The following is a 25,189-nucleotide window of genomic DNA, read 5'->3' as shown; positions in this document are numbered from 1 at the left end:
AAGCATATGCTCTTATGCTCATACACTAAGTTTGAAGTAGGGGAAGCGTGCTTCCTTTAGGATTAATCATAATTTTTGTGAAAATAATAAAACTAAATCTCCTGAGAAAACCTTGTAGAATCCACAAGGAAACAGATAAAACCATCAACAGATATCTGCGTTGCTGAAGCCTTTAGCAAAACTTCTGGTGATTCAAGCAGCGAGAGCTCCCTAGGTATCTGCATCAAATAAAGAGGTCTCCTGAGATCACTTTGTTAAATGAGGGACTGCCCTGGGCTTTCTGCTACGGTTGCACAGTAAGGGAAATCCACTGCTGGAATGAGTGGCTGTTCAAGCCAGTCATGTGGTTTTGGCTGCGAATCTGGTGCATTACTGGAACACTTGGAATTTTGCATTCCGCGGGAATTCCTAACAGAGGAATAAACAAAATCTATTTCCTCAGAAGGAACAGTTGAGCTCTTAGCATGTAATGTGAGATGAAATTAAGAACAAAAATTGTTGCATTACTTGAAGCTTCTGTTTCAATTTTGATTCTTTTTTGTATTTTAATTTTTGTGTGTTTTATTAAGGAAGTTGCTATGCAGTTGTTCAAGTTGGTAGTGGATTATTAATGTACTATTAGAAACCTAATATATTAAGGATTTCTTGAAAACAATATTTAGATTCCCATAGACATAGGCCCCTAAATATATTTTTGAGGATGAAATCACAGTAAATCTGGGAGAGGTAAACTGAAGCTATTTCTGTTCAAAACTGAAATAATTCTAGAGAGAAATATCTGAAAACCATGATGCTAAATTGAGTTTTGATGTAACTCTGGTCAATAAGGAGACAGCCACTATGATATTAGAACTGAATGGCTCATCATATGTATTAATCTTACAGTGGATTCTCTTTGAGGTACAGTCTTCCATTAAATTCCTCCTAGGCTACTGAAGCTCCTTGCTGCACTGATCATGGACTAGTGAGCTAAGGAAAATGAGCTGGAGCAACTAAACTGAGATAAAAGGTGATCAGAAATTCCTAATATATAGCAGATGTAAAGAAATCCCTGTATTTTAAGAATACAAACGTCTCCAAATGCATAATCTGTTTCTCGTGAAAGACATGTGGCCCACTATAGAAGTTTTAGGTCAACTGATTCAGTTAAAGATTAGCCTCAATGTTCTGAAACAGAGGACTATAGTCACTTACGGCTTTTAATTCCTGATAAAGGATTATACTTGGCACCATGCTACTGCTACAGTTTTAAATCTCTTGGATAGTTTGCTAAATTAACCTTTGTAATAGAAAGGCTTCTTATGTGTTTCCAGTCAAAAGACTTTGATTTTGAGTTTGTTGTGACTCAAATACCAATGATTGGGATCATGATCTAAAATTAATAGTGTTATTTCTATTTCTTTTTAAATTATATTCTTGTACTGTTTCGCAAATGAGTTGGAGAGGTGCCTCCCCACATTATTTAAGTGTTGTGTATTAGATACTTAAAATGGAAATTTCCTACAGAGGGGTAGAAACAAATGCTGGTAATGAGGGGGAAGACATTACAATTAAAAGGTAATTTGCTTATCATTTGTGAAATGGTATTTGGTAAAGTGGTGGTTTTAATGGCTGTAATTTTCAATTTTGCAGTCATATGTAGTGAGAAGAATGGCTTCAATTTTAGATGATGGTATGTGTGCTGGAAGTATATTTTCAGATGATGATTCTGTGTTTGAGGTTATATCTTTCTCAGTATTTATGACTGGCCACATTCTTTTTACTGTCCTACAAGTATGTGCTGTGTTTACTATCCTGACCCTGGCACTCGTGATGAACTGACTATTATGAAACTCTTACAAGAATCCTATATGCTGGAAATCTGGGTCAGAGCAAACCTATACAGTAGAAACTGGTGTCACAGAAAGTTACCATGTGACGGTCTGTTGTTTTGAACAGCTTTGTGGGGCAGACCGAGAATACAGAGAAGCACCAATGAATACACCACGGTTAGCTGTGCTACATGTGGGACCCAGGGAAAAAAACCCTGGCCCTGGTGGTGTTAATGGCAATTCAACTTAGCCAGCTTTTGACCAGTGTGAGAAAGAGTTTTCCAACTGCGTGGAATTTGTGTGTGTTGTGGGTGTATGCAAAATGCATGTAATTGGTCATGAAGTCCAATATTTGAGTCCTTTACAAATCTAATAGGCTTGAGAGATAACAGATGTTCATTAGGCTTGGGTGACAGCACGAAGGACCTTGTCTCTGTAGAACCTATTTAATAAATACTGTAATGTTTGAAAGGCCTGGTCTCTTCCTTGCTTCTTTCTTTCAAATCCTGATTTCCAGAAAATAGTGATGTTGGCATGAAGGACAAGGTTGTTAGGCCTTGTCATGGGTGTCATGGATTTCTCTCTTCTAAATAGCTGATCCTTTTGGTAGATTCTGTTTCCTCTGTGAATGACCAATGTGAATACTATTTTCCTACCTGTAATGTCTCAGCAGCTTCTAAACAAATTATTTCATTCAGGTCCAGGACAGAATTTTGGCCTTAAAAAAAAAAAGAAAAAAAAAAAAAAGACACTTGACAAATCATTATCTTGATATCTATATTTTGATATCTATTTTAATATATATGGTCAGATGTATTTTCCAGCACATTTGCCATGAAAAAAAAAGTAAGATCAAATATTTCTACAGGGACTTTTGTGGCTGTTGCTTTCCTCCTAACCCGAGGAATGCTTGGAGAAGTGTATTGGCTGTGGATTAGAGAGGTCCTATGTCAGCACGGCATTAGTGTTCCTGGTACAAAAGTGTGCTTTCTGTGGAATTAAAAGAGTGTGAACTGAGAATAGAGAAAAGAAGAAAAACGAAAGACAATGCTAAGGGGATATGAAAGGAGGACAAGGAATGATGGGATTAGGAAGAAAATGAAATCAGTAAAAGAGATTTGTTTTCTAGGTGCAGAAAAGGTGATTTTTCACAGCATTTCAACATTCCAGCTAGAACCTATACTAATGAAAATCACGGCAGTGGGATAGCTAACACATAGCATATAAGTGTTGCCTACATATACACCAATATGGCAAAATGGATTGCTAAAGCCTTGCACTGCATGTAAACGGATCTTCTGCCCTTCCATTTTTTTGTTGTTGTTTAATTATAGAAGCATTTTCAGAACAAAGGTAGACTTGTTTTTGACACCATATATTTTTGTTAGTATTAGAGTTTAACTAAAGCAATTGGTCATTTAACTGAAGCCAGCAAGCAGATAAATAAATGGGAAAGAGATTTTGAAAAGTTTAAACGCCAGTCAGGTGCCCACCTGCTCCACCCACTTTTCATGCTATCCATCTTCCAGAGATCACTGAAGGAAAAGGCTTTCTGAAAATCCAAAGAACTGGAGAAATGAATTTGTGAATCATCGTTACAGATTATAATAAAAATGCAATTAACCAATGATGTTTTGAAATCAACAATTTCTATATTACTGCATTTCAGTTTTCTAGATGTCAGCTAACTAAATGTCAACCATTTGCTTGTTTTACTTGCCAAAAAATTTAATAAGCTTTATCCAAATAGATTTCTTAAATTCAGTAAAATGCTTCTGCTCATCACTTTAAAAATTGTGTACCAGAGGTCCTGAATTCCTATGCAGGAGAGTGGAAGTGTTAGATTGCAATATGCCTTAAAATGGGAATCATGCAGGACAAGATGAATTCTCATTGCTGTCCAATTTGCATACATCTACCGAACCATGGATTTGAGGGCTTTAAATTAGAATTTACCAACAAAGGTACTTTATTCAGAAATAAAGCAGAATATTTAAAGCTGATGTTGTGGTTATCCTAGAGCAGCTCTGCCTGAGAACCTGCTTATCGTGATATGATCTTCTGAAGTGGATTAATCTAAATGAGAAAAAAAAAGTTCTTGATTTGGAACAAGCATTTTCCTGGGAGTTATTTTTACAGAGTTATTGTGGTCTGTCTCCCCGCCTAGACAAGCCCTTGGAGTTGCATGTAGGGTGGCATCTTCTGACAAGAGAATGAAGCAGGATTCTCTTTTCCTGTATGTCTCCTTTCGCTGTGTTTCTTGTGATGTCTCTTTCAATGGGGAATGAACAGAAGAATAGGCCTTTGTCATGGAGGTAGTGGCTGTTGCTCTCCCAAGAAATGATTGTTTCGTTGAGAGGACAGCACTCGCACTGGAGATGCAGGGATTGCAGGGAGCTCTTCTCCAAGCCTGTGGAGTTCCATTAACTGTGGAATATTAAATATTATAATTGAAATGCCAGCATTCCAGCAAAATACTCCAAGAATTGTAGAAAATGGCAGCAAGGCTTCCTACCACTGTTAGAAAGTTTCCCTCAAGTGAATCAAGAGGGCGTTCTTGTAAACGGATTCATGTAATCCCATTATACTACTTTTGTAGTGGGAGGAGGTTGCTGTTCCCTCTCGAATTTGGCTTTTGATAGTCATTATGCTGTGCTGATCTTAACATCAGCCTCTCAGCAGGTATCCAGTAAAGGCACTTTATCATCATTGTTTAACAGAAATAAATGTTTATTTTCCACCAGACCTGACTGTAAGGAGTCATAGTTAAATGAACTTGTCTTTCTTCTTTCAGGTTACAAGACCCTTTTGAAAGGGATTTCAGGGAAATTCAGCAGTGGAGAACTTGTTGCAATTATGGGTCCTTCTGGTGCTGGGAAGTCGACACTCATGAACATTTTGGCAGGCTACAGGTCAGTAACAACGAAAGTCCCAAGTAAGATGAGGACCATCTAGACTGACGGTTCTTTGGAGACAACAGCAGAAGAAATCTTACTCAGTGTTTATAGAAAGCAAGTAGTTCACAGATTTCAAATTAGATTCTTATTGTTTATATTATTCTGTTTTTCCTGTTCTGGACACTTATGATTTATCTGTTAAAAAGACAGATCCAAGAATAGGAAGCAATTTCAAGCCCCAAAACAAAACAAAACAAAATGCTTCCTTTTTAGCTATGTAACAAATCTGACTCAGTGTCTTATGTTTGTGATATTTTAAAATAAGGTTTTATAGGCTCTTGAAAAAATGATCCTTTTTATCAACACTTTCAGCAGCTGAATTCTTCTGGACTTAACTGCAATGTGTGAAGTGACTGCAGTTCTGCACCTGCTATTCTGTGGCTAAATACAAAGTGGCTCTGTGTTGTTAGCCTCTGGTCATAAAGAACAAGACACAATAATCTAAAAATAGTCACTTGTATGACTCGATATTTTTTTAGACATTCATATAAGGTAGCACACGTCTTGTACTAACCTGGATTAAAATTTTCATCATAATTGCATGAAGCCTCTAATGAAAAAGAAGATCACAAAATAAGTTCATTTCTATCCACTGTGTCAGCTTTATTCTCTACTGGGCAGTAATTACCTAAGTAATTACTTAAGACTTTTACGAACTGAGGCCTGTGGCAAACAACTGAAAGAAATATTCACCCCTGATTATTTTCTTCCTCCATTTCAGAGAGACGGGAATGAAAGGAGAAATTCTCATCAATGGACAGCCTCGAGACCTACGCTCTTTTCGCAAAGTCTCCTGTTACATCATGCAAGATGACATGCTCCTTCCTCATCTTACTGTCCAAGAGGCTATGATGGTGAACATTATTTCTGACTCTAATTTATTTTGGGGTGCAGGATAACAGAAAATCTTCATTTGTGTATTGAACATGTCGTTACTCCTAGTGGTAGCACTAGATGTTGACTATTTTTAATCCCATTCAATGAAAATGCCTGGTCTTTGATGATGCCTTCAATTCCATTTCAGGCTCATGCTTCTGTGGGTTGTCTGAGCTTCTTTTGCTTTATACTTTCCAATATGTGACCAGCACTATGAAGAAAATTTAAGACTATATACTCCATAGACCTCCCAAAGAATGGAGCCTACAATTCTGCATGAAATGAGCCTTTGTAAAGACATCTTTTTTTTTCTGAGGTGGTGGATGAGTGACCGACAATAACCTTTACATCTCCCTTTCTTCTCTAACTGTAAAGTGCTATTTTGATTTTACGCCTGGGCTGTCTGCTGCTTCTACTCTTTTGTGTCTTTTCTTTGATAAAGGCATTGTATAAAATCTCTTGCAGTTCTTCACAGAAAAACAACAGAAATGGAATAAGCCAGAGACCTAAAGGCAACAGAAAGTCTTCTGCTTGTAATTTGTCATGGTGTCAAGAGGTTTACTAATTGCCAGCTTGAGCAATCAGGCTAGAAGCACCTTTTGCTCAGTTTGAGAAAGGAGCTGCTCTCTCTGAGAGGATATTATCATTTGATAAGGCTAAGGTTGTTCATACTGTATACTACCATCAATTCACGAATTTTAAGGTCAGAAGAGATCACTATAGGGTTGTCTGTGCTTTATGTGGCTGCCTTCCTGTAAAGCCTCTTCTTTGTGAGGAAGTTTCTCCTTTACATGAACATTGTAGTCAGAATCCCATAGGTCTGCTTTTGTAGAATTGGGCCCGGATTCACTGTAAGTGTATCAGTCAAGGCTATGGGAAAAAAAAAAAGTAAAGTCCTTAACAGTTTAATTGCTTCTAATAACAATTAATCAGAACGTTTTTGTGGAGCTACCTCTTAGGACAGCAAATGGCATCTTTCACAAAATTATTTCTATACTCTTTTGTTCATGTCCTGGGGAACAAGGGAGGTTTTTAGTATCTTTATGTTATGCAGAAGCACAGAGAAATCATGTTTCTAGCATTGCCTAGGAAGCGAGTGGTAGTGGGACAAAAATGAGTATCTCATCTTCTTCTCAACTTCTTTGACTTGCAGAATGGATTTTCTTTTTGGTATGACTTTGTCAGATGCTTGAGTGATTGCCTAAGTCAGCATATACTCAGTCACCTACAGCGCAGGCATACATGACACTTGTGATTTGAACATTTTAGCTCAATTCAACCGTTTAATTTCCCTTCTGTTTTAGAAGAAATTGTTTAAGTGATATATTGGGATATTGCACCTGAGACACCCACTGAAACTGATTGCCATGCTTTAGATCAGTTCAAAGTTAAATTTCTTTATATTCCATTCCAGGTATCTGCTCACCTGAAACTTCAAGAGAAAGATGAAGGAAGAAGGGAAATGGTACGTGTACCATCCTTCAAATTGAGACTTTTTGTGGGGGGCCATGAAATAAGCTCTGTAAAGGTGACATTTTTATCTAACTTTGAACTGCATTAAACTTATAATGACAGAATAAATCATAGCCTCAAAATTGACAGATATCATGAGAGAATGAGTAGTACAATCTCTATCGAAGTAGCGTTCAGGATGCCTGAAGCTGAGACTGAATGAGTAATTGTAAAAGATGTATTCGAATGAATTCACGTATTTTTAGGATTCTTTTTAATGCGTGTTAGCATTTGGATTCACTTACATGTGTGTCTGAGGGCTCAGGCATTCTCATGTGTGGCCAGGTGGGTCAGTCAAAGCCAGTCAGATCTTGCAACAGTGCGTGAAGCCTAGCTGTGGAGTTCATATTTTGGAGGATTCATGAAAAAGTTCAGTAGTTCTTGTAATTATTGCAGCAACTGATGTGCTCATATTTGAAAGCATTGATCTTTATGGCTATGCTGGTGGGCAGAAAGGGTATGCTATTTGATCATATTGTTCAGCTGGGTAAGTTAGTGCAATTATAGTGAAGATGCAGGCTAATGTATTTTGAAGCTACACTGAGCGGGCATGGTATGGACAAGTAGGAAATCAATCTAAAGCATGGATCTCTCTTTTCTAAAGCACCAGGAATGAGAGTTGCACACTTTGTTCTTTTGCATTTACTGCATTGTCCTGCTTCCGGTTGTGACTGGCCCGTAACTTTCTTGAGCGGGAGAGAAGTCTTGGTGTATTTTTACCCATGGAGACCTGTAAGCCAGCTGGCCTGTACTGAAACGAGCCTCACTAAGAAGTATGCTCTTTCACCCATTTGAGTGGCACGATTCCTCCCCATCATGTGCTCTGACACAGGACTGTCTTTTTAAAGCAAATACCTTGAGGTGTGCAGCGAGACAAAATGATTTCTGACATGCTAGCTCCTGTGTGAGATGGCTTTCTCCACTAAGTTTCATTATCTCAGTTATACTTAAAAGGATTGTAAATGAGCCCTTTCTGCATCTATAGGCAAAGCTTAAAAAATCTGGGCCTGAGTATTACTAAGGACACTCAGAGCTCAGGTGTTTCTCACTAGTCGGGTAGAGTTACCAGAGCATGCCAAAGCGTGTGAGAGGAACAGTTCAGTGCTGCATGGTGTGTTTCAAAACAAAATACGACTGGGGAGGGGGAGGATTATGCCTGCAGCTAAAAATAGAAAAATCACAGCACTGATGAAAGTGGAGATGGTTCAGATTCTTGAGAAATTCAAGAGAAGTGAAACTGTAGCTCAGAAAGTGTTTGGGTTTGTTTTTGCTGATTTCAAGCTGGGTTTCAGTCCTACATAGGACAACACCAACAAGGACAATAATTATGCTCTCTCGTACTCTGCCTTTTCAAGGGGGAGGCTTCTAGCTGAGGGCTAATGGGGTTTATGCAATAGTATGACTTCATGGCTAAAATTGTGATTTTCCTTTCCAGAAAACTGATAACTAATTCTGCCTTTGCTGTTGACTAGTATGTTACGCTGAGCAAGTCTTTAAGTCTTTCTGTGACTCAGATGTCCATTAATAAAAAGGGAGTTACTATTTGCATAAAAGACTCTCAACATTTTTGCTGTACTTATTCCTGTAAAGTTTAAGATCGGAGTTCTTCATGTTTTTCCAAAGTTATTTTTCATAAATAGAAAGAAGGATCAGATTTTCATTTTGGTGAATTGTGTGCTCCCAAAGTCATACCCTGAGGAGACCCTCCAGAGCAAAAATGATGCAGAGGGCAGGGCTAAACTGAAATCAAAGTCTGTAGGAGGCAGGAGGAGATGAGGGGCCCTATGAGTGGGAATGGAGTATGGCTGGCCCTGTGTGAACTGAAACTGTGGCTGGAGAGGAACAGTTATGGAGCAATTCAGAGCATCTTATTTTGACTTATTCTCTGAAGTTTTTTTCACAAGCCTATCCTATCCTTTAGATAACAGGGCCTAGGGTAATTTAGGTGACAGGGTTATTCAAGCCGCTGACATAGGACCTGGAGCCTTCCTGAGATACTTTCCCATCCTACATTCCTCCTGCTAAGAGACTTCGCATCAGTTTCCTGGCTTGTTTGCAGTGTACACAGGAAAACTATGGCTTGTATGGGCTGTTCTGGGGGGAGCTCTGTTTCAGGAATGCAAGAAGCTTTCCGTTCTTTCCTAAATGACAGATTTGTTTATTCATACACATCTCATTGAGGCTTGAACTTGACTTGTTGAACTTACTATTTCAGAGGAGTCTCTTACTCTATTAAAAGATGCTTCTAGCAGAGCTGGCAAGTGATTCTCAAGCTGAAGTTTATAAAGGAGAAGGGAAAATTGCTTCTGAGCCATCTGGTGAAAAGTATACCCCTTACCCAAAATGTGAAATATATGGCAACTTCAGAGATACAGCAGCTATTTTCATGGCTGTCTTGTCTGTATTTATTTCCTAATTGTGCTTACATTGGGGGCAAAAGCTGTGTGAACCTGTTAAAACGACCATAAGGCGTCCCCCAGGCCTCGGTACTGGGTCCCATCCTGTTCGACTTCTTCATCAATGATCTGGACGAAGGGACAGAGTGCCTCCTCAGCAAGTTTGCTGATGATACCAAGCTGGGAGGAGTGGCTGATACACCTGAGGGCTGTGCTGCCATTCAGAGAGACCTGCTCAGCCTGGAGAGTTGGGCGGAGAGGAACTGCCTGAGGTTCAACAAGGGCAAGTGCAGGGTGCACTTGCCCTTGGGGGAGAAATAACGCTAGGCACCAGTACAAGGTGGGGGCTGACCTTCTGGAGAGCAGCTCTTCAGAGAAGGACCTGGGAGTGCTGGTGGATGACAAGTTGACCATGAGCCAGCAGTGTGCCCTTGTGGTGAAGAAGGCCAATGGTCTCCTGGGGTGCATTAGGAAGAGTGTTGCCAGCAGGTGGAGGGAGGTGATCCTGCCCCTCTCCTCAGCCCTGGGGAGGCCTCATCTCGAGTCCTGTGTCCAGTTCTGGGCTCCCCAGTAAAAGGGAGACATGGAGGTCCTGGAGAGAGTCCAGCGTAAGGCTATGAGGATGATCCGAGGGCTGGAGCACCTGCCCTATGAGGAACGTCTGCGAGAGCTGGGCCCCTTCAGCCTGGGGAAGAGAAGCCTGAGGGGGGATCTTGTCAATGTGCGTAAGTACCTGAAGGGAGGGTGTCAAGGGGACAGGGCCAAACTCTTTTCAGTTGTCCCATGTGACAGGACAAGAGGCAATGGGCAGAAATTGAAGCACAGGAAGTTCTGCCAGACCGTGAAGGGGAATTTCTTTCCTGTGAGAGTGACGGAGCACTGGAACAGATTGCCCAGAGAGGTTGTGGAGTCTCCTTCTCTGGAGATCTTCAAGGCCCGCCTGGATACAACCCTGTCTAACCTGCTCTAGGTGACCCTACTTGAGCAGGTGTGTTGGACTAGATGATCTCCAGAGGTCCCTTCCAACCTTATCGATTCTGTGATTGAGTAAATTCTGTTGATCCAGGTGTACTTTTCTTTTTGGAACATCCTGAATTTCTTCAGTCTTGGAGAATCTGAAAATCGGAATTCTAGAAAGGGAAACTTACAGGAATCAACATATATTTGGTAGCATAGGATTGCTTTGATTCACTCAAATATTTCTTTTAATAAGCTAAACAGATTTTATATAGGAGAATATGTTTGTTTCAAATCAGTGGTTACATTTATTTGTGCTTTAAAAGTCTTAATTCCTTTGCACCTTAGTAAGTTAGGCCAAGCAAACCAATCCACTTGTTCATGTTGTCACTGTAATTACAAATAGCTCTTTGAGAAAAAGACTGTCTCGAATGCATTTATACAATACCTATTAGAAGTGTAATCATTTCCTGGTTAGTACTGCTGGGCTGCGTAGGAATAAGTCATTTATTTTATTGCTGTAAATTGTAAGGTAAATGTTTATTGTAGATAAACTTTATGAATTTATGTATGCATGTGAGCAAGATTACAGATGCTTGTTTAACGTTATCAGGAACAAGTGAAAAATCGCCAGTGAACCAGACCTCATAGTCCTTGTTTTTAATTTCTGTGACTTAGGAAAGTTGGAAGGGCTTCTGCTGCCCATGTACCATAATGCCCGAGAAGTCTGGTCTTTTCTAAAGATAAAGAGAAGGCAGTAGTTTGGCTATTCCCTCTGAGAACCAGAGTTGCTGGTTTGGGGTTTTTGTTTTGTTTTGTTTTGTTTTTTCCTGACTAAGAACGGTAAACACCTGCAGTTCCTGGAAATCAAAGTCAGCACAACTGCAGTATCAGACCTTGGCTCGTCTAATCAATTTTGGCCACCTTTTCAGAAAAAAATGACAGTCTACTTATCCTACACTTCAGTGAAGTGTTAAAGGTCTGGGCTTCCATATCACCTTTTAAAAGGTTTTTTTTTTCATCATCTGAGTGGTGTAGCTTGGAATCAGCAGTTTTTATGTCAGTGGTTCCACTGATGCCAAAAAGCTCCTTTCCTCATAAAAGGGTGCAAGGCCGGATCCACAATCACTGAAGCAGAAAATTCATAGCAGCGGGGATTATTCTCCTTTTGGTCCAAAGACCCTGGAACAGACTGTGCCCTTCAGGAAACTGTGCCCTGTGGAAATCCCAAACATCTGAGAGTATGTGTGACAACTGAATTGGCCCTGAGAAGAATGAAAGCACCTAAGATCAATGGTGAATCTATCAATTTGAAGGGCAGACTCTGAAGAAGAGATATTAGGTGAAAATAGGTCATTACTCTGCAGAAACTACTGCTTTTTATTATAGAGTTCTGCATTCTCTTATAAATACAGCCTAGAAATCCCATTGAAAGAAGCCCATTGGTTTCACTGTATAATAACTGTTCACATGCTGCACAGCTCTTTTGACGTCTGTATCAAATCCAAGGGTTACTATTGAAGAACTAATTTTCACTTAATTTTCATGGGAAGGGAGTCCTACTGAGACCAGTCATGTAGGAAGGACAAATAGAATTTGGGTCAAAATGGTAAATGCTAGGCTCTGAAGCCCCACTTAGTCTAAGGCCTACTTTTCCTATGTTGTATGGAAAAAGGCTTCAGTGTATGATGGTGAGACAAAGTCAGTGGCTAGTTCAGATTCTCCATGAAAATCAGTGATACAGTAAGGAGACTCTTCTTTTGTGCTAGCAGATGTAAAGGTAGGCATTGTTGTGTTTCCTTTAGGTAAAGGAAATACTGACGGCCCTGGGTTTGCTCGCATGTGCCAACACGAGGACTGGGAGTCTTTCTGGAGGCCAGAGAAAGCGTCTTGCCATTGCTTTGGAGCTGGTGAACAATCCTCCTGTCATGTTTTTTGATGAACCAACCAGGTACCTTAAGGCCAAAATATAAAGATAGACCAGTATTGCTGTATATGGTTGAACAATGCATAGAAAGGTTATTCACCTTTAAATTCTTAGAAGAGACTCATTTTTTTAATTGCTTCTAAGGTACTCAGTTAGTGCCCCGGGTCACTGCTGTAACCTCCAAACCATAGAACTATAAATAATTGAGAGAGACATAAACTGAAAGGGGAAGGAAGAGAGAGGGGAAGTTGTGTTCAGATTATAGCATGTGAATTTTCTTTTTCCAGCAAAGATAGCTTGTGAATATAAGCCTTTCTAAGAATGACTTTTAGTAAAGAATGTAACCGCTGTAGGATTTAATTCTGTGCTCAGTCCAGAGGAGGCTGGGAGAGCTATGACTATGTATCTGTTCATTGAAGTAGGGAGCAGCTTTAATCTACAGTCTTAAAATGTAGAAGCCCCTTAAGACAGCTTTGAGAACACTCGTATTTTTCATTCTCAGGCATGCTTCCAACTTAATTAAAAGGGTGATGGAGAAATACAACCATAAGGTTGACACATGGTAAAATTAAGCTGCTACAGAGACAATTTATAAAGAGACTAGTGAGAGACTAATGTATCAGATACATGTGCTAGTTTCCAGTAGCGCCTGTGGAACTGTTGATCTAACAAACTTCTTCTTTCCTTTTATTCAGTGGCTTGGATAGTGCATCATGTTTTCAGGTTGTCTCTTTGATGAAAGCTTTAGCCCAGGGGGGCAGGTCCATCATCTGCACGATTCACCAGCCCAGTGCTAAACTGTTTGAGTTGTTTGATCAGGTATTATTCTCAGACTCTTTCTCTTTATGTATGAGTTAGGTAGGTTATACTTTGAAGACTGCCCTCTCTGGGTAGACATTAATAACTCTAATCTGTGGTTCCAAATCAGATACGTAAATTAGAGAAAAATATACTTTTTCATGTATTTGTTTTCTTCTTCTATGCCTATTTACATTATATAAATGTAAAGCTGATCTGTTTGCAAAGGCACAATTACTACACTTGGAATTTTCATGTTCTCACCTACCACCATTCCTGGGGATATGGCTCTCAATAAAGTAAATAAGAAGTAATTTAAGTGCAAGGGGACTTTAGTGTAAATTTCTGCCATGTGCACGTTCTCATCCTAGCTACACAGGTATAAATTTGGAAAAGTCTATTCATGCAAAATAATAATAATTGAAATGAAGTCAGTTGGAGATCTTTTCTCCAACCTAACAACAAGATGTGTACTGTGCATGTTTAGGTTAGATTTAAATTTACTTTAATCTTGTTAGGAGATTTAAATTAGAGCTGTGAGAGCTTAGAGAAAACCAGCTATACCATAGGTGAACAAGCTTGCAGATTGCCGGTCTGTCAGGGAGGTTTATTTAAAGTCAATAGTGAGGCTAAAAGCAAGAATAATCAAGCTATTTCCTGCTACTCTACTCTATATTTATAAATACGTATAAATTATGTTTATTTGTACTCCATCTCTCCTTCCATTCCTGCATTCACTAGCCTCATTTCCCAGCCAAAAATATCCATAATGTATGGAAATTAGATGGCTCCTCAGTTTTACAGTTTCTTGCCTACTGCCAGTTTGTGTCTAAGGCTGGAATTAATCTTTTCCTGTGCTAGGGTGCTGTTAAAGCTGGAGGGAATGTTTGCAGAACTCAAATCTTCAGCATTTCTAATATTCTGCACATTTTCCGTTAACTATAATTCCATGCAAAGGCAATTCCAAGACATGACAAATCCTTCCAAGTTGTTTTGCCCACAGGGCAAAAGAGATCATTGGGTTTGTGGCTTGCTGCTATACAGACAGTAAGTTCAAATATTTTGATAGTATTTCATTTGTTTTCTTTTTCTTCTTGCTCTTGTTTTTCAGCTCTATGTTTTAAGTCAAGGTCAATGCATTTACCGTGGGAAAGTATTAAACCTTGTCCCTTACTTGAGAGATTTAGGTTTAAATTGTCCAACCTACCACAATCCAGCAGATTTTGGTAAGGAAAATTTGAATAATTTGGTGTTTTTTGTGTTTGATTGTCATCTCCAGGAAAACAGGAACATCCATACATGTGCGTGTATGTGTATGTTCCAAAATTGAAAACAAAATTAATCCAATCTTTTCTCAGTAATATGAATGCCACCTAGTGGTAGAATTTAGTGAATATTTCTCTTTGACAGATGTCCAGGTACAGGAAATGAAAGACAGAACATATTTCTGTGTTTCAAATTAACTAATCTTAAAGTCTTTAAAAAGTGACTCTAATATTCCTGGGTTTTTTATGAGAAATATCGCTGTGGTATCATACTGCTAAGAGCATGGGTTTTTTCTTCCATTGTTGTTTCTTAATTCCAAAGTGAATTAAGTGAGGACCGCAGAAGAGATCTTTGTCACTGCTGATTACCAAGGAAATCAAATATTCGCTGCTTTTTCTCTAAAAGGATTCATTTATCTAGGAGAATGAACAAAATTCTCTAAATTTTTTATGGAAAAATACATATAAATTACGTATGTGTGTGTGTGTGCGCATGCATGCTTGTGCATGTATATTTATATGTGCTCAATATATAATATAATATATAAATATATATGTGCTTATATATTTATATATTTATATATCTATATTTAGAAGCTGTTTTAAGCAAAATCCTCTTTCTATCAACACTACAGGATCAAGGGAACCTAACAATAAGGGCTGCAACTAATCAGTGGTATAAACCAGTGACTCACCTTCTGTTTTGTGTAGTTATGGAAGTAGCTTCTGGTGAATACGGAGACCAGAGCAGCCGGCTGGTCAGGGCAGTGCGGGAGAGGATATGTGACACAGACTACAAGAGAGATGTTGGTGAGAACGAGCTGAACCCCTTCCTCTGGCACCGGCCTTCTGAAGAGGTATTTGGCATCCAGCAAATAGTAGATATGGCTTGAGGCTGGGAGAGGGAGGAAGAAAATTTAAATCCTCAATGGGAAGGTTTTTGGGTACATTCGGCTGCTGAGAGTGGATTTTGTGAATGAAAACTGAGATTCTGTGAAGAAAGGAGCTTATTCTTTTATGTGTTTCCTCTAGGATTCGTCCTCCACAGAAGGCTGCCACAGCTTCTCCGCCAGCTGCCTAACCCAGTTCTGCATCCTCTTCAAAAGGACTTTTCTCACCATCATGAGGGATTCAGTAAGACTGTCTTTATAATACTTCAGTAGATAAAAGATCTATTCAGTTGTTTGGGAGATAGTGTAATGCCTAAAAGTTCCTGTCCACAGCCCACGTATGAAGATTGTTTGCTGTTAATTGCCTCTGCTTTAATTGTGAACGTTTTTGTTTAGTGGAACTCTGAAGTGTCTGGGGGGAAAAAAAGCAAAGTCTAAAACCCCTCTGTGCTGCCATGTCTTACATATAGTTATTTATCCTGATACAAGCTGAGTGTGAAGTTGCACTGATATACCACAAATTTCCTGGTTCCTAAAAGTTCAGGTTGGCACAGAGTTAATTTCAGTGTGATGCGAAATTAATATTTAAAAATCTGTTTTTCCTGGTGAAACAGAAAGTCAATAGAAAAAGAATTTTGATTCTCCCAAAAGGAAATATTTCTGTTTACATGCATTTAAAGTCAAGATTCAACTATCATAATGAAACTCTTTCATTCCCAAGAAAAAAAATGTTCTTCACCTTTTTTTTTTAAAAAAAGCAACCTTCCTCCCCACAAATCTCAAGCCCTACATATGTCTTGTAAATTCATTAAATGTTTTGATTCCTCAGTTTGCATTAACAAAATGCAGAGGAACATTTTTCTTTTTACTCAGGAAAGCTTTTCTTATCTCTGAGTAGCTCAGTTGCTTGTGGATTTAACAGAGGGGAGTACTTCTACTGTCTCAGTGATGAGCCTTCTCTGAAACTCGTGAGTTAAGGAGATGAGCTTCCTCAGCTTGACAGTACATGCTTACTTGTCTAAGAGACTTACTAGTGTACAGTATAAATAATACTGGTTGGCTAAGTGCTGTCTCTAGTGGCAAGTTTGCAATTTAATAAATTTTCCCTCTCATGTAAAGCACATTTCAAAAAGTAAAGCATTTCAAAATGAAGGAAAAAAAGCAGCAGAAAAAAATCCTTCTCAAAAGACAATATATACATCAATATATACATTAATTTTATACATTGCCCATAGAAAAGGGAAAAGCCAGGCACACTACTTTGGGTGTTATAGCAAAAACAAATAGATGTTTTCCCCACTGCTCTGACTGGGAAGATACGGCAGAACCAGCTTGCTATTCTAATGGATAGGAAGCATCTGCCTATTTCCAGATTATATGCCCATTTGTTGTTTTGCCAGAGCACTTCTTTGTCTTAAATTGTTCTTCTCCTTTGCTGCAGTTTTATACTGTTTCATATTATAGAGCAGTTGTCATTTCAAAGGTTAATTAAGTTGCTGAAATTTGCCGCCTTCTATTCTGGAATAGCTTGCAGGTCTAGTCTACTACCAAATAGTCAAAAATAAACTAACATGATCATGTAATCCAAAGCATGCATACGGTTTCACGTTCTTCACATTGCTCAGTTAGGAGTTTAGATCTCTCTGCTATCCGTGGAGGACATCTCAGAGGTGTTCAAACACTCATGCAATGAGCTCTTCTTTTCCACCAAGGTGAAACTGTAACTCATTTTCTGACACATAGATGGAAGAGCAGGGTAATTTTTAAGTAAAGATTTTTTTTCTTGCTTAACTCTGAAGACTTGCAGTTATTACATGTTTTATTCTTTCTTCTGTTCTTCCATACCTCTTGTAGGAATATTGAATTGCAGAAAAGGCACAAAAGGCTAATTTACACCAAATTAAGTCATCCTAATGAATGAGAGCCAATGACTCCATGACATTGTCAGACAGTGAGATTCCTGGTTGCAGCATTTGCAGCTGCTGCCTTTGTCTGAAAGAAGAAATTCTCTGTACTATAGACCTTGTGCCTGCTCACACTGGGAAGCTCATTAGTGTACATTTTTCTTAGCTGAAGCCCTTTGCTAGTAGACCATCTCTATATACGTTCTTTGGGATATACTTACTGTTTTTCTGCAAGCTGATTTCACTCCTATTTGCTGTGGGTGTTAAGCCCAGTTATCCTGATCAGAAACATTACTCTTTCCTTGCTTGTAGGTCCTGACGCACTTGCGTATCACCTCACACATCGGAATCGGACTGCTCATTGGCTTGCTCTACTTAGGAATTGGCAATGAAGCTAAGAAGGTCCTCAGCAACTCTGGCTTCCTCTTTTTTTCCATGTTGTTTCTTATGTTTGCTGCACTCATGCCAACCGTGCTTACATGTGAGTACTGGTCTTACTGGTAAATTAATGGGCAAGGAGATTGCAACAATGTGGGAGAAGAGAGGGTTATAATGTGCTTGTCTCATGTAAGGTAACATATGTTTTTTTTTGTTTGTTTTTTTTTGTTTTTTTTTTGTTTTTTTTTTTTTTACTTTTAAGACAAGTATGACATAAATCTTTGACTTACTAAGATGCTGTATAGGTGTACACAGATTTATTCAGTGCTACTTCCCAGTTAAGCCAGTGTTTCTCAGTGCTGATAGTTCACTATTACAGTCCTGGGCCAGAATTTCCTCTTCTGCTAATGTATAAGTGCTACTGAATGTGTCATGTGCTTGTTGTGGGTTGTGGAGGAACTGTGGTAATTTCCCTAGTACTTTTAATTTATGTCTGCTTGGGGTAATCATAATCATGTATTGTTAGAAACAAATCCTGCAATGTGGACTGTTCCATACTTCCTCTAGGAGGGCTGTTATGTTGGATTCCCTGCCTTATGACACCATTTTTATCTCAAAAGGGCTCAAGTAAGGTTGAGATGATCTGAGTAACCTGGTAAATATTGTAAACAGTGAGCAACTCTCAGGGCTTACATGTCAGTACATGTCATTCAAACTGGTTTGTCGAAGGCCTGAGAGCTCCAGTCCCACTGTGGGACTGCAGCAGCTCAGGATTGGAAATGGATTACTATGTTACTTTGTGCAAGAATGTTACATGTTGACAACCTAACTTGTTTTACTAATTTCTCTGTAGTTCCTCTTGAGATGGGAGTGTTTCTCAGAGAGCATCTGAACTACTGGTACAGTCTGAAAGCCTACTATCTTGCTAAAACCATGGCTGATGTTCCTTTTCAGGTATATGCTCTACTCTTCAATAAAACAAGAACAATTTAAATTCTTGCCAGGCAGATCAGCACTAGTATTTTCTCCATCTGAACAGAAACTATTCGCATGTGTGTGCTGAAGCTTCAGGTCCAAATCAAAACATCTTTAGAATTAAATGGCAGGGCTTCACAAAAGCCTAGGCTTGACACCCCCCCCCCCTTTTTTTTAATAAACAAGTGAGCATCTTTGGTTTTGTACAAATGGGCCATTGCAAAAGGTGGTGAGTAAGTGGGATGTATTTATGACAGTCTGTGGCAGATGTATTCATTCTCCTCAGCTGTCATGTAACATGCAAAGACTGAAAACCTTTGATAAACTAGCATATAATGCTTCCCCTGTGTTTTTACCTCACTCTGAGTAACAATGAATGTTTGGCTTTAATGAACTACCTGCATGTGTATCTCCTTGCAGATCATGTTTCCTGTAGCTTACTGCAGTATTGTGTACTGGATGACCTCGCAGCCATCTGATGCACTCCGCTTTGTCCTCTTTGCGGCCTTGGGAACCATGACGTCCCTAGTGGCTCAGTCTCTGGGTCTTCTGATAGGTGCAGCCTCTACATCCCTGCAGGTACTGATGGGTGTTTTGGGGTCTTATGGGAATCCTGCTATACCCTAGTACTGTTTACTTGTTGTGACTGCTGCTGTGTGTCCAAGGCATTTGTTGGGACATGACAGGCAAAAGATTCTCTTGATCTGAAATAGTTACTTGGTGCTTCCCACTAGCATCAACTTAAACAGCATGTACACCCAATGAATGTGAGGCAATACCTTTCTTTCCCCATTTGAATGGTGCTGTGCAGGCCCCTGCTCGAGTAGGCTGTCACTTGCTATTCATCCCAGGCTGAGCAGGTCCTAGAATATGCAGGACTGATGCATTTCTGTGCACCTACCGAGTGGAAGAGGTAGGTCATGAAGATCTGTAGCTGTGCTCAGTACAGGATTCTTCCATACACATACAAGGAGAAAATTGTAGGAGGCAAGGCAAAGGAAGGTTTGTCTGGAAACCAAACCCTGTGCAGAGGGAGGGAGAGAGGCAGCTCGTGATGTGACTGGCACATTGGAAGCTGGCTGTGTAACTCCATCCTGCTTCCTAGCAATAGTGGTGGATAAGTGAGAAATCCAGAGTGGAGCTGTTTTGTACTGCAAATGATAGTGATAACAGATGATATTGGCATTATTATGTACCGATACTATCAAAGTTTCTGCAGTAATAGTCTTGGGTCCTGCTCTCTGCTATCCTGTGGAGACCAGCACAGCCCCGTTCTGTGACCACTGTGTTTCCACTCTCCCCAGAAATACCTATATAGCCCTCTGCTCTGGAGGGGATGTAGAGGAGAGAGTATGGAGTCTGGCCAAGACCCGTCTTCCTTACCAGAGCCCTCCATCTGGTGATGCTCCTTATCCTCTTCAGAAATTTTTAGCACCAAATGAAGCTGCTATACATATAGAGTTAATGGGGAGGGAAATCTGAGGTGGGAGTGGGTGAAGGCCATAATATTTAGAAAGAAGAGTCTCTTAAGCAGAAAAGTGAGGAATCCCAGTGCCCATCTCGTTCTGCAACCTTCATTGTGAGTTCAAGTGCCTTAAAGGACGAATCGCAGCACTGTAGAGAGATCAGCTAGGAGCAGAGTTTTAGCAACAGGAGAAAAAAAAAACTCCTTTCTTCTATTCACAACCTCTAACCACTTCCCTCCCCAAGAAAATTCAGCAAGTTCAGGATATTTGTGACTGATAATTTGGAGGAGTGGCATAATCAGAAGGATTTGAATGCGCTGTTCCCTGCTGCCTGAGAGCAGATTTCCACAGCTTCTCTAGGTCTGGCACAGAGCAGAGGATTTGCCATAAAGAAAGCCTGCTCATTTAAAGATTGATTCCTCACTGGAGGTCGAGACATTAGACAGAAGAGCAAGTTAATTTCTAGTTACTTCTCTGGCGCTCTGACAGGAGGCTGTTCTTTACCTTCCCAGGTGGCCACTTTTGTGGGCCCAGTTACTGCCATCCCGGTGCTTCTGTTCTCTGGGTTTTTTGTCAGCTTTGATACCATTCCAGCGTACCTCCAGTGGATGTCCTACATTTCCTATGTCAGGTACTGCTAGGGAGGCCACTAACCTCCCATCTTCAAAATGTTATTCGTTTGCTTTTGCTTGCTTGCTTATTTGGTTATTTTGGGTGCCAAAGAGACTGTGTTCACAGCACCTTCCTTACAGTATAAACATACAGAAAATGTAAAAGAATACCATGCTATCTCACTGCATTTTGTGCTGTATATGACATGGAATTAATAAGAACATTCAGCATAAATCACATGCCACTATTCCATGTTATTCCCATTAAATTCAATGAGATTTTACAGCACATGGATCTCCATGGATTTTGGAATAGTGGTTTGGGGAAACAGTAGGGACAGTGTGCCCAAATGAGAAACTGATGAGTCTGCCAGCACCTCATTTGGGAGGAAGAATGTTATTTAAATCACCACTCTATCTCCAATGGGTTTGTTGGAGAAATACCTTTAAACTTGCAATTGTACTGCCACAAGAGGGGTGGGATTTGTGTCACCTCTAAACTGGTGGTTTAAGCCCCACCTACAGTCAGTGGAAAGAGACAGACACCTTGTATCCTATCTGTCCAGAGTCAGTCACTCTATCTGAGACAGTTATCTTAAGATGGTACAATTGCCATCAAGAAACCTCTGGAGGCTAGCTCGGAGGACTAGTTTAGATTAACCACCTAAATATGCCTGGACTGTAATTAGGTGAGATGAATTCTCCTGAAGGTGGCCAATGGGTTTTCTCTGGACTAAAATGATCAGGAAGTGGACATTGCAGAGAGAGCTACATGGGTCCTTGGAAACATCCGTCACCGTTCCCCCTTTTCCTGCATCCGCTTCTGAACTGCACTACTATTAACAAAACCCAAGCTAAAATCTCCTGTCATTTGACAAGTGTGACCTCACGCAGAGACCTGTCAAAGATTAAGAGGCTGCACCCACTGGATTAGTGACTAGAATTCAAGATCAGGCTGCAAGGGAATTGTCTAGCCCATATGGAGTCTCCTGAAACTAAGGAGAGCTAGCGTATTCATGGGGACCGTGCTCATGTATCTGCTTGCAAAGTCAAAACCTATGTGCACCCTGTCCTGGGGGAGACATGGGAACTGTTCATTATTAGCTAGTAAAAGTATATCACAGAAGGTAAGAGAAGAGATGTTCTAGTTTGATCCCAGTTTTAATATATTTCTGACTTCATGTCGTAATTGTGTCCCTACTGCTTAGTTTTGAAAATAGAATTAATGATGTCACTTTGGACTGAAGAAGAATTTCTGAATACAAGCTGAAATTAGTCTGCTTTATGTTTTAACATTTTCCTTTTGAGAAATTACACTATACGCTAACTGAAAGCTGTTAAAGGCAAAACGTCTGCTCATGCAAAATGCCAGTGAAGTGACATTTGATTTGCTTGATTGTAACAGGGGCAGAATTTGCCCTGAGACACATGTCCGAGCAGTGTTGAACCCTTCAGCATTTCCAGCCAAGCTCTCGTAGAGTGTTTTGCTGCTGCAATACTTTTAAAGAGGTCATCAGCATTTTACTTTGTAATCCATCCTTCTCCTTTCCAGATATGGGTTTGAAGGTGTTATTCTCTCCATCTATGGACTGGATCGAGAAGATCTGCATTGTGACAAAGATGATACTTGCCATTTTCAAAAATCAGAGGCGATTCTGAGAGAACTGGATGTTGAAAATGCCAAACTTTACCTGGACTTCATTGTACTCGGAATTTTCTTTTTCTCCCTGCGCCTAATTGCCTATTTTGTTCTCAGATACAAAATCCGAGCAGAGAGATAAAGGAAAAAACAACTATAACAACATAGTAGGAAAAATTTTAGACATGCAGTAGAGGGCACTTGACATTGTCTCACTGTGGCAGGCCGGTCTCCAGTGCCCAGCTAGATGCTGTTATGACCTAGCCCATAGAGAACCACATTGGGATAGCGGACATGTAGTATTAAGCCAATCAGTCCAGTTGGGTTGGGTCATGTTTTCATTACACTTTCTAGCTCTAACTAGGAAGAAGAAATAGAAGGGAATTTCACAACACAGAATTTCAGTAGGAGGCAGTGTAACTGTAACAAAATACCTGGTTACAGGAACTTATGAAAACCAGTTCTGTGATAAGGTAATACTAGTCCTGGTAGCCAGAATAGAATGATGTCATCATTAGGTGACGAGGTAATGAGATGCAAAATGGGGAATGCAAAGAAAATAGGTTTCTCTCATCTTTTTAAATTCAGAGTTTCATCTTTGCTGTTTTCTATGTATTAGTTTGCAGTTCTTTTCCACAGAATTACTCCTTCTGGCCAAAAATCTGTAAATGTATTAATTAATAAGAAAAAGATATCTTTTTAATATGGATACTTTTTTAAGACAAAAAAAATCTAAAGTGATTCAGGTCACTATTTTTTTTCTGTCTAAATTTAAAATTTTGGTGCTTTACTTGTTGAGCTGGTCTCATATCTGAAAATTGTAATGGTAGGAGAAAAAGGCAAATTCTGAGTCTGCACTAAACCTGTTCCATATTTGGAAACTACAACAGATAGAACATGCAGTCAGGCATGTTCAACCTGTTGCTGAATGATTGAAAAAAATGGGTTTTTTTTTTGAGTGTCTTAAATCCTCCATATTTGTAATATTTAAAATACTAACTCTGCTCATTCTCCATTTGAACTACCTCCTGTGAACAAAAACAGCAAAGCACTCCAGGGTTCATTTTCTCTTAAATTATGAAAGCAGAATCCATCCCTAAAGCCTAAGGACTGTTAAAGTCTGATGACATGCAAGAACTATCCACAGCTCAAAGGTGGGGGTATTATGTAAAAATGTTTGCAACTGCCTCATGTGGGCTCAGTGCTCAAAATACCTGTAACACCCTACATGTAGGATTCTCCTCTGAATATGCGAGGGCAATGTAGTAGGACAGGGTTAATTATGCCAAGCAGTTTTGTTCTCATCCAACTCCACATGCGTCACATGGGCATTAATAGCTAATCGATCTAAACACCAGTGAAACCGTTGTACAAAGTGTGCATTTGCTTGCATATTCATCTTTGCAAACTTGACAGGGGGAATCCTGGTTCCAAGTTGAAGTGAATTTTGTGACTGATTGTCATGAGTTTGGTTTTTCAACCCGAAATGAAAGTATGGAACCCATACCCATGTTGGATACTCTGGTAAACTTCTTTGCAAATTCTGCTACCTTTTGCAGCTATTGTATGTTTACCATAGTATTGTAGAGATCCAAGTCAGACTTACAGAGTCTGTAAATGCATGATTTCTATCAGGCAGCTGATAAAGTTTTAAGATGTCTTGTAGATTGAAAGTAGCTCAGTGTCAGCAAACCACTCAGAAGCTCAGCAACTCATGATAGTAGAGAAGTTGAAGAGAGACCTTTTGCATCTGCTGGTCACCAGCAGCCACAAATCACAAACTATTTCTGAGGACTCTGTGGCTACATCTGTACTAGTAAACTGAACAGTACCAGGGCCTGTTCTCTGGCCTTTTGGTCAATTTGCACAATCTGCCTATGTCCATACTGTCAATCCTCTGACAGATAGGAGTGGTTCCCGGACTGTGCTAACTCCTGAACAGTGCCCAAACATTGTCCGGAAGAGCTCTGATGGGCTGGGCTGCAGCTCTGCCATTTAACAGTAAAGGCAATTGCTTACCATTTTTTTTTTTTTGGCCCATACTCAGGACTGTTTAATTTACCAATACAGGCATAGAGTATGTGTATTTCTGTTAAACTCAAAATGCTTGAATTAAGCCTATGTTCTGGAAGACTGAAATCAGGTCATGTCTTTTAGGAAGGTTAGTTGAACTTTTCCTGGAAAAAATATTCGTTTGTAAAAACAAAGCCAATCCGTAGGAAAAAAAAAGGGGGGAGGGGGAACCTTATATGATGCAGGAGCCCACTACTTTTTTTTCTTCTGCAGCATTTTCAGGCATAATCAAAAGGAGGTATAGGCCTACATGGATGCCAAATATGAGAAATTAAGGATTTTGACTATTGTAAATAATATTTCTGATTGTGAACAGTTTGTTAACTAATCAAAAGCTGAAATTTCCTGACAAAACATTACTTGATTGTTTCAGGACTCTCAAAATATTTGTGAATATTGCAAACTGTTCAAATGCTATTTGCAAACAGATGAAAGACTACATTTGCCAAATGACTCTTCTGTTGCGCATTGTTAGCCCAGCTGTAGGCTAGCTGGGTATGAAAGAGTGTGACACTCATGGCATTAAATATATTCAGGGCATATGTCGTGTGTTTACCAACACTAATTTACCAAATACCAGATTGAAGATCACTTGAAGTTTACCAAATGGAACAACCTGGTTGATAAAACTGGTATTTCAGCACTGTTAACTTAGTGAAAATGCCATCTTCACCCATCTAGTCCCAGTCTAGCAGTATGAGCTCCCTGGATGCTGTCTCATTATCTGTGCCATTCCTCTGTTTGTAGACATTCT

At 39.7% G+C, this 25,189-nt stretch overlaps 1 protein-coding gene across 1 annotated transcript in view; it reads left to right on the top strand.

Moving 5' to 3' along the window:
- Nucleotides 1–22,597, top strand: part of ABCG1 (ATP binding cassette subfamily G member 1) — a 51,041-nt gene extending 28,444 nt beyond the window's left edge. Inside the window, exons 2-14 of the mRNA XM_085297893.1 lie at nt 4,606–4,723; nt 5,490–5,622; nt 7,059–7,109; nt 12,315–12,460; nt 13,132–13,255; nt 14,346–14,460; nt 15,211–15,356; nt 15,532–15,633; nt 17,606–17,774; nt 18,525–18,625; nt 19,067–19,225; nt 20,625–20,743; nt 22,276–22,597. Of these exons, the coding sequence (XP_085154019.1) occupies nt 4,606–4,723; nt 5,490–5,622; nt 7,059–7,109; nt 12,315–12,460; nt 13,132–13,255; nt 14,346–14,460; nt 15,211–15,356; nt 15,532–15,633; nt 17,606–17,774; nt 18,525–18,625; nt 19,067–19,225; nt 20,625–20,743; nt 22,276–22,504 (1,712 nt within the window). The 3' untranslated portion in view covers nt 22,505–22,597. The remainder of the gene's footprint in view (nt 1–4,605; nt 4,724–5,489; nt 5,623–7,058; nt 7,110–12,314; nt 12,461–13,131; nt 13,256–14,345; nt 14,461–15,210; nt 15,357–15,531; nt 15,634–17,605; nt 17,775–18,524; nt 18,626–19,066; nt 19,226–20,624; nt 20,744–22,275) is intronic.
- Nucleotides 22,598–25,189: the final 2,592 nt, after the last annotated feature.

Source organism: Rhea americana, unplaced genomic scaffold (assembly GCF_003343005.1).
Source record: "Rhea americana isolate MKP2758 unplaced genomic scaffold, rheAme1 scaffold_132, whole genome shotgun sequence".
NCBI lineage: Eukaryota > Metazoa > Chordata > Aves > Rheiformes > Rheidae > Rhea > Rhea americana.
Note: the sequence above shows the minus strand (reverse complement) of the source record. Positions and strands in the feature narration are given on the sequence as shown.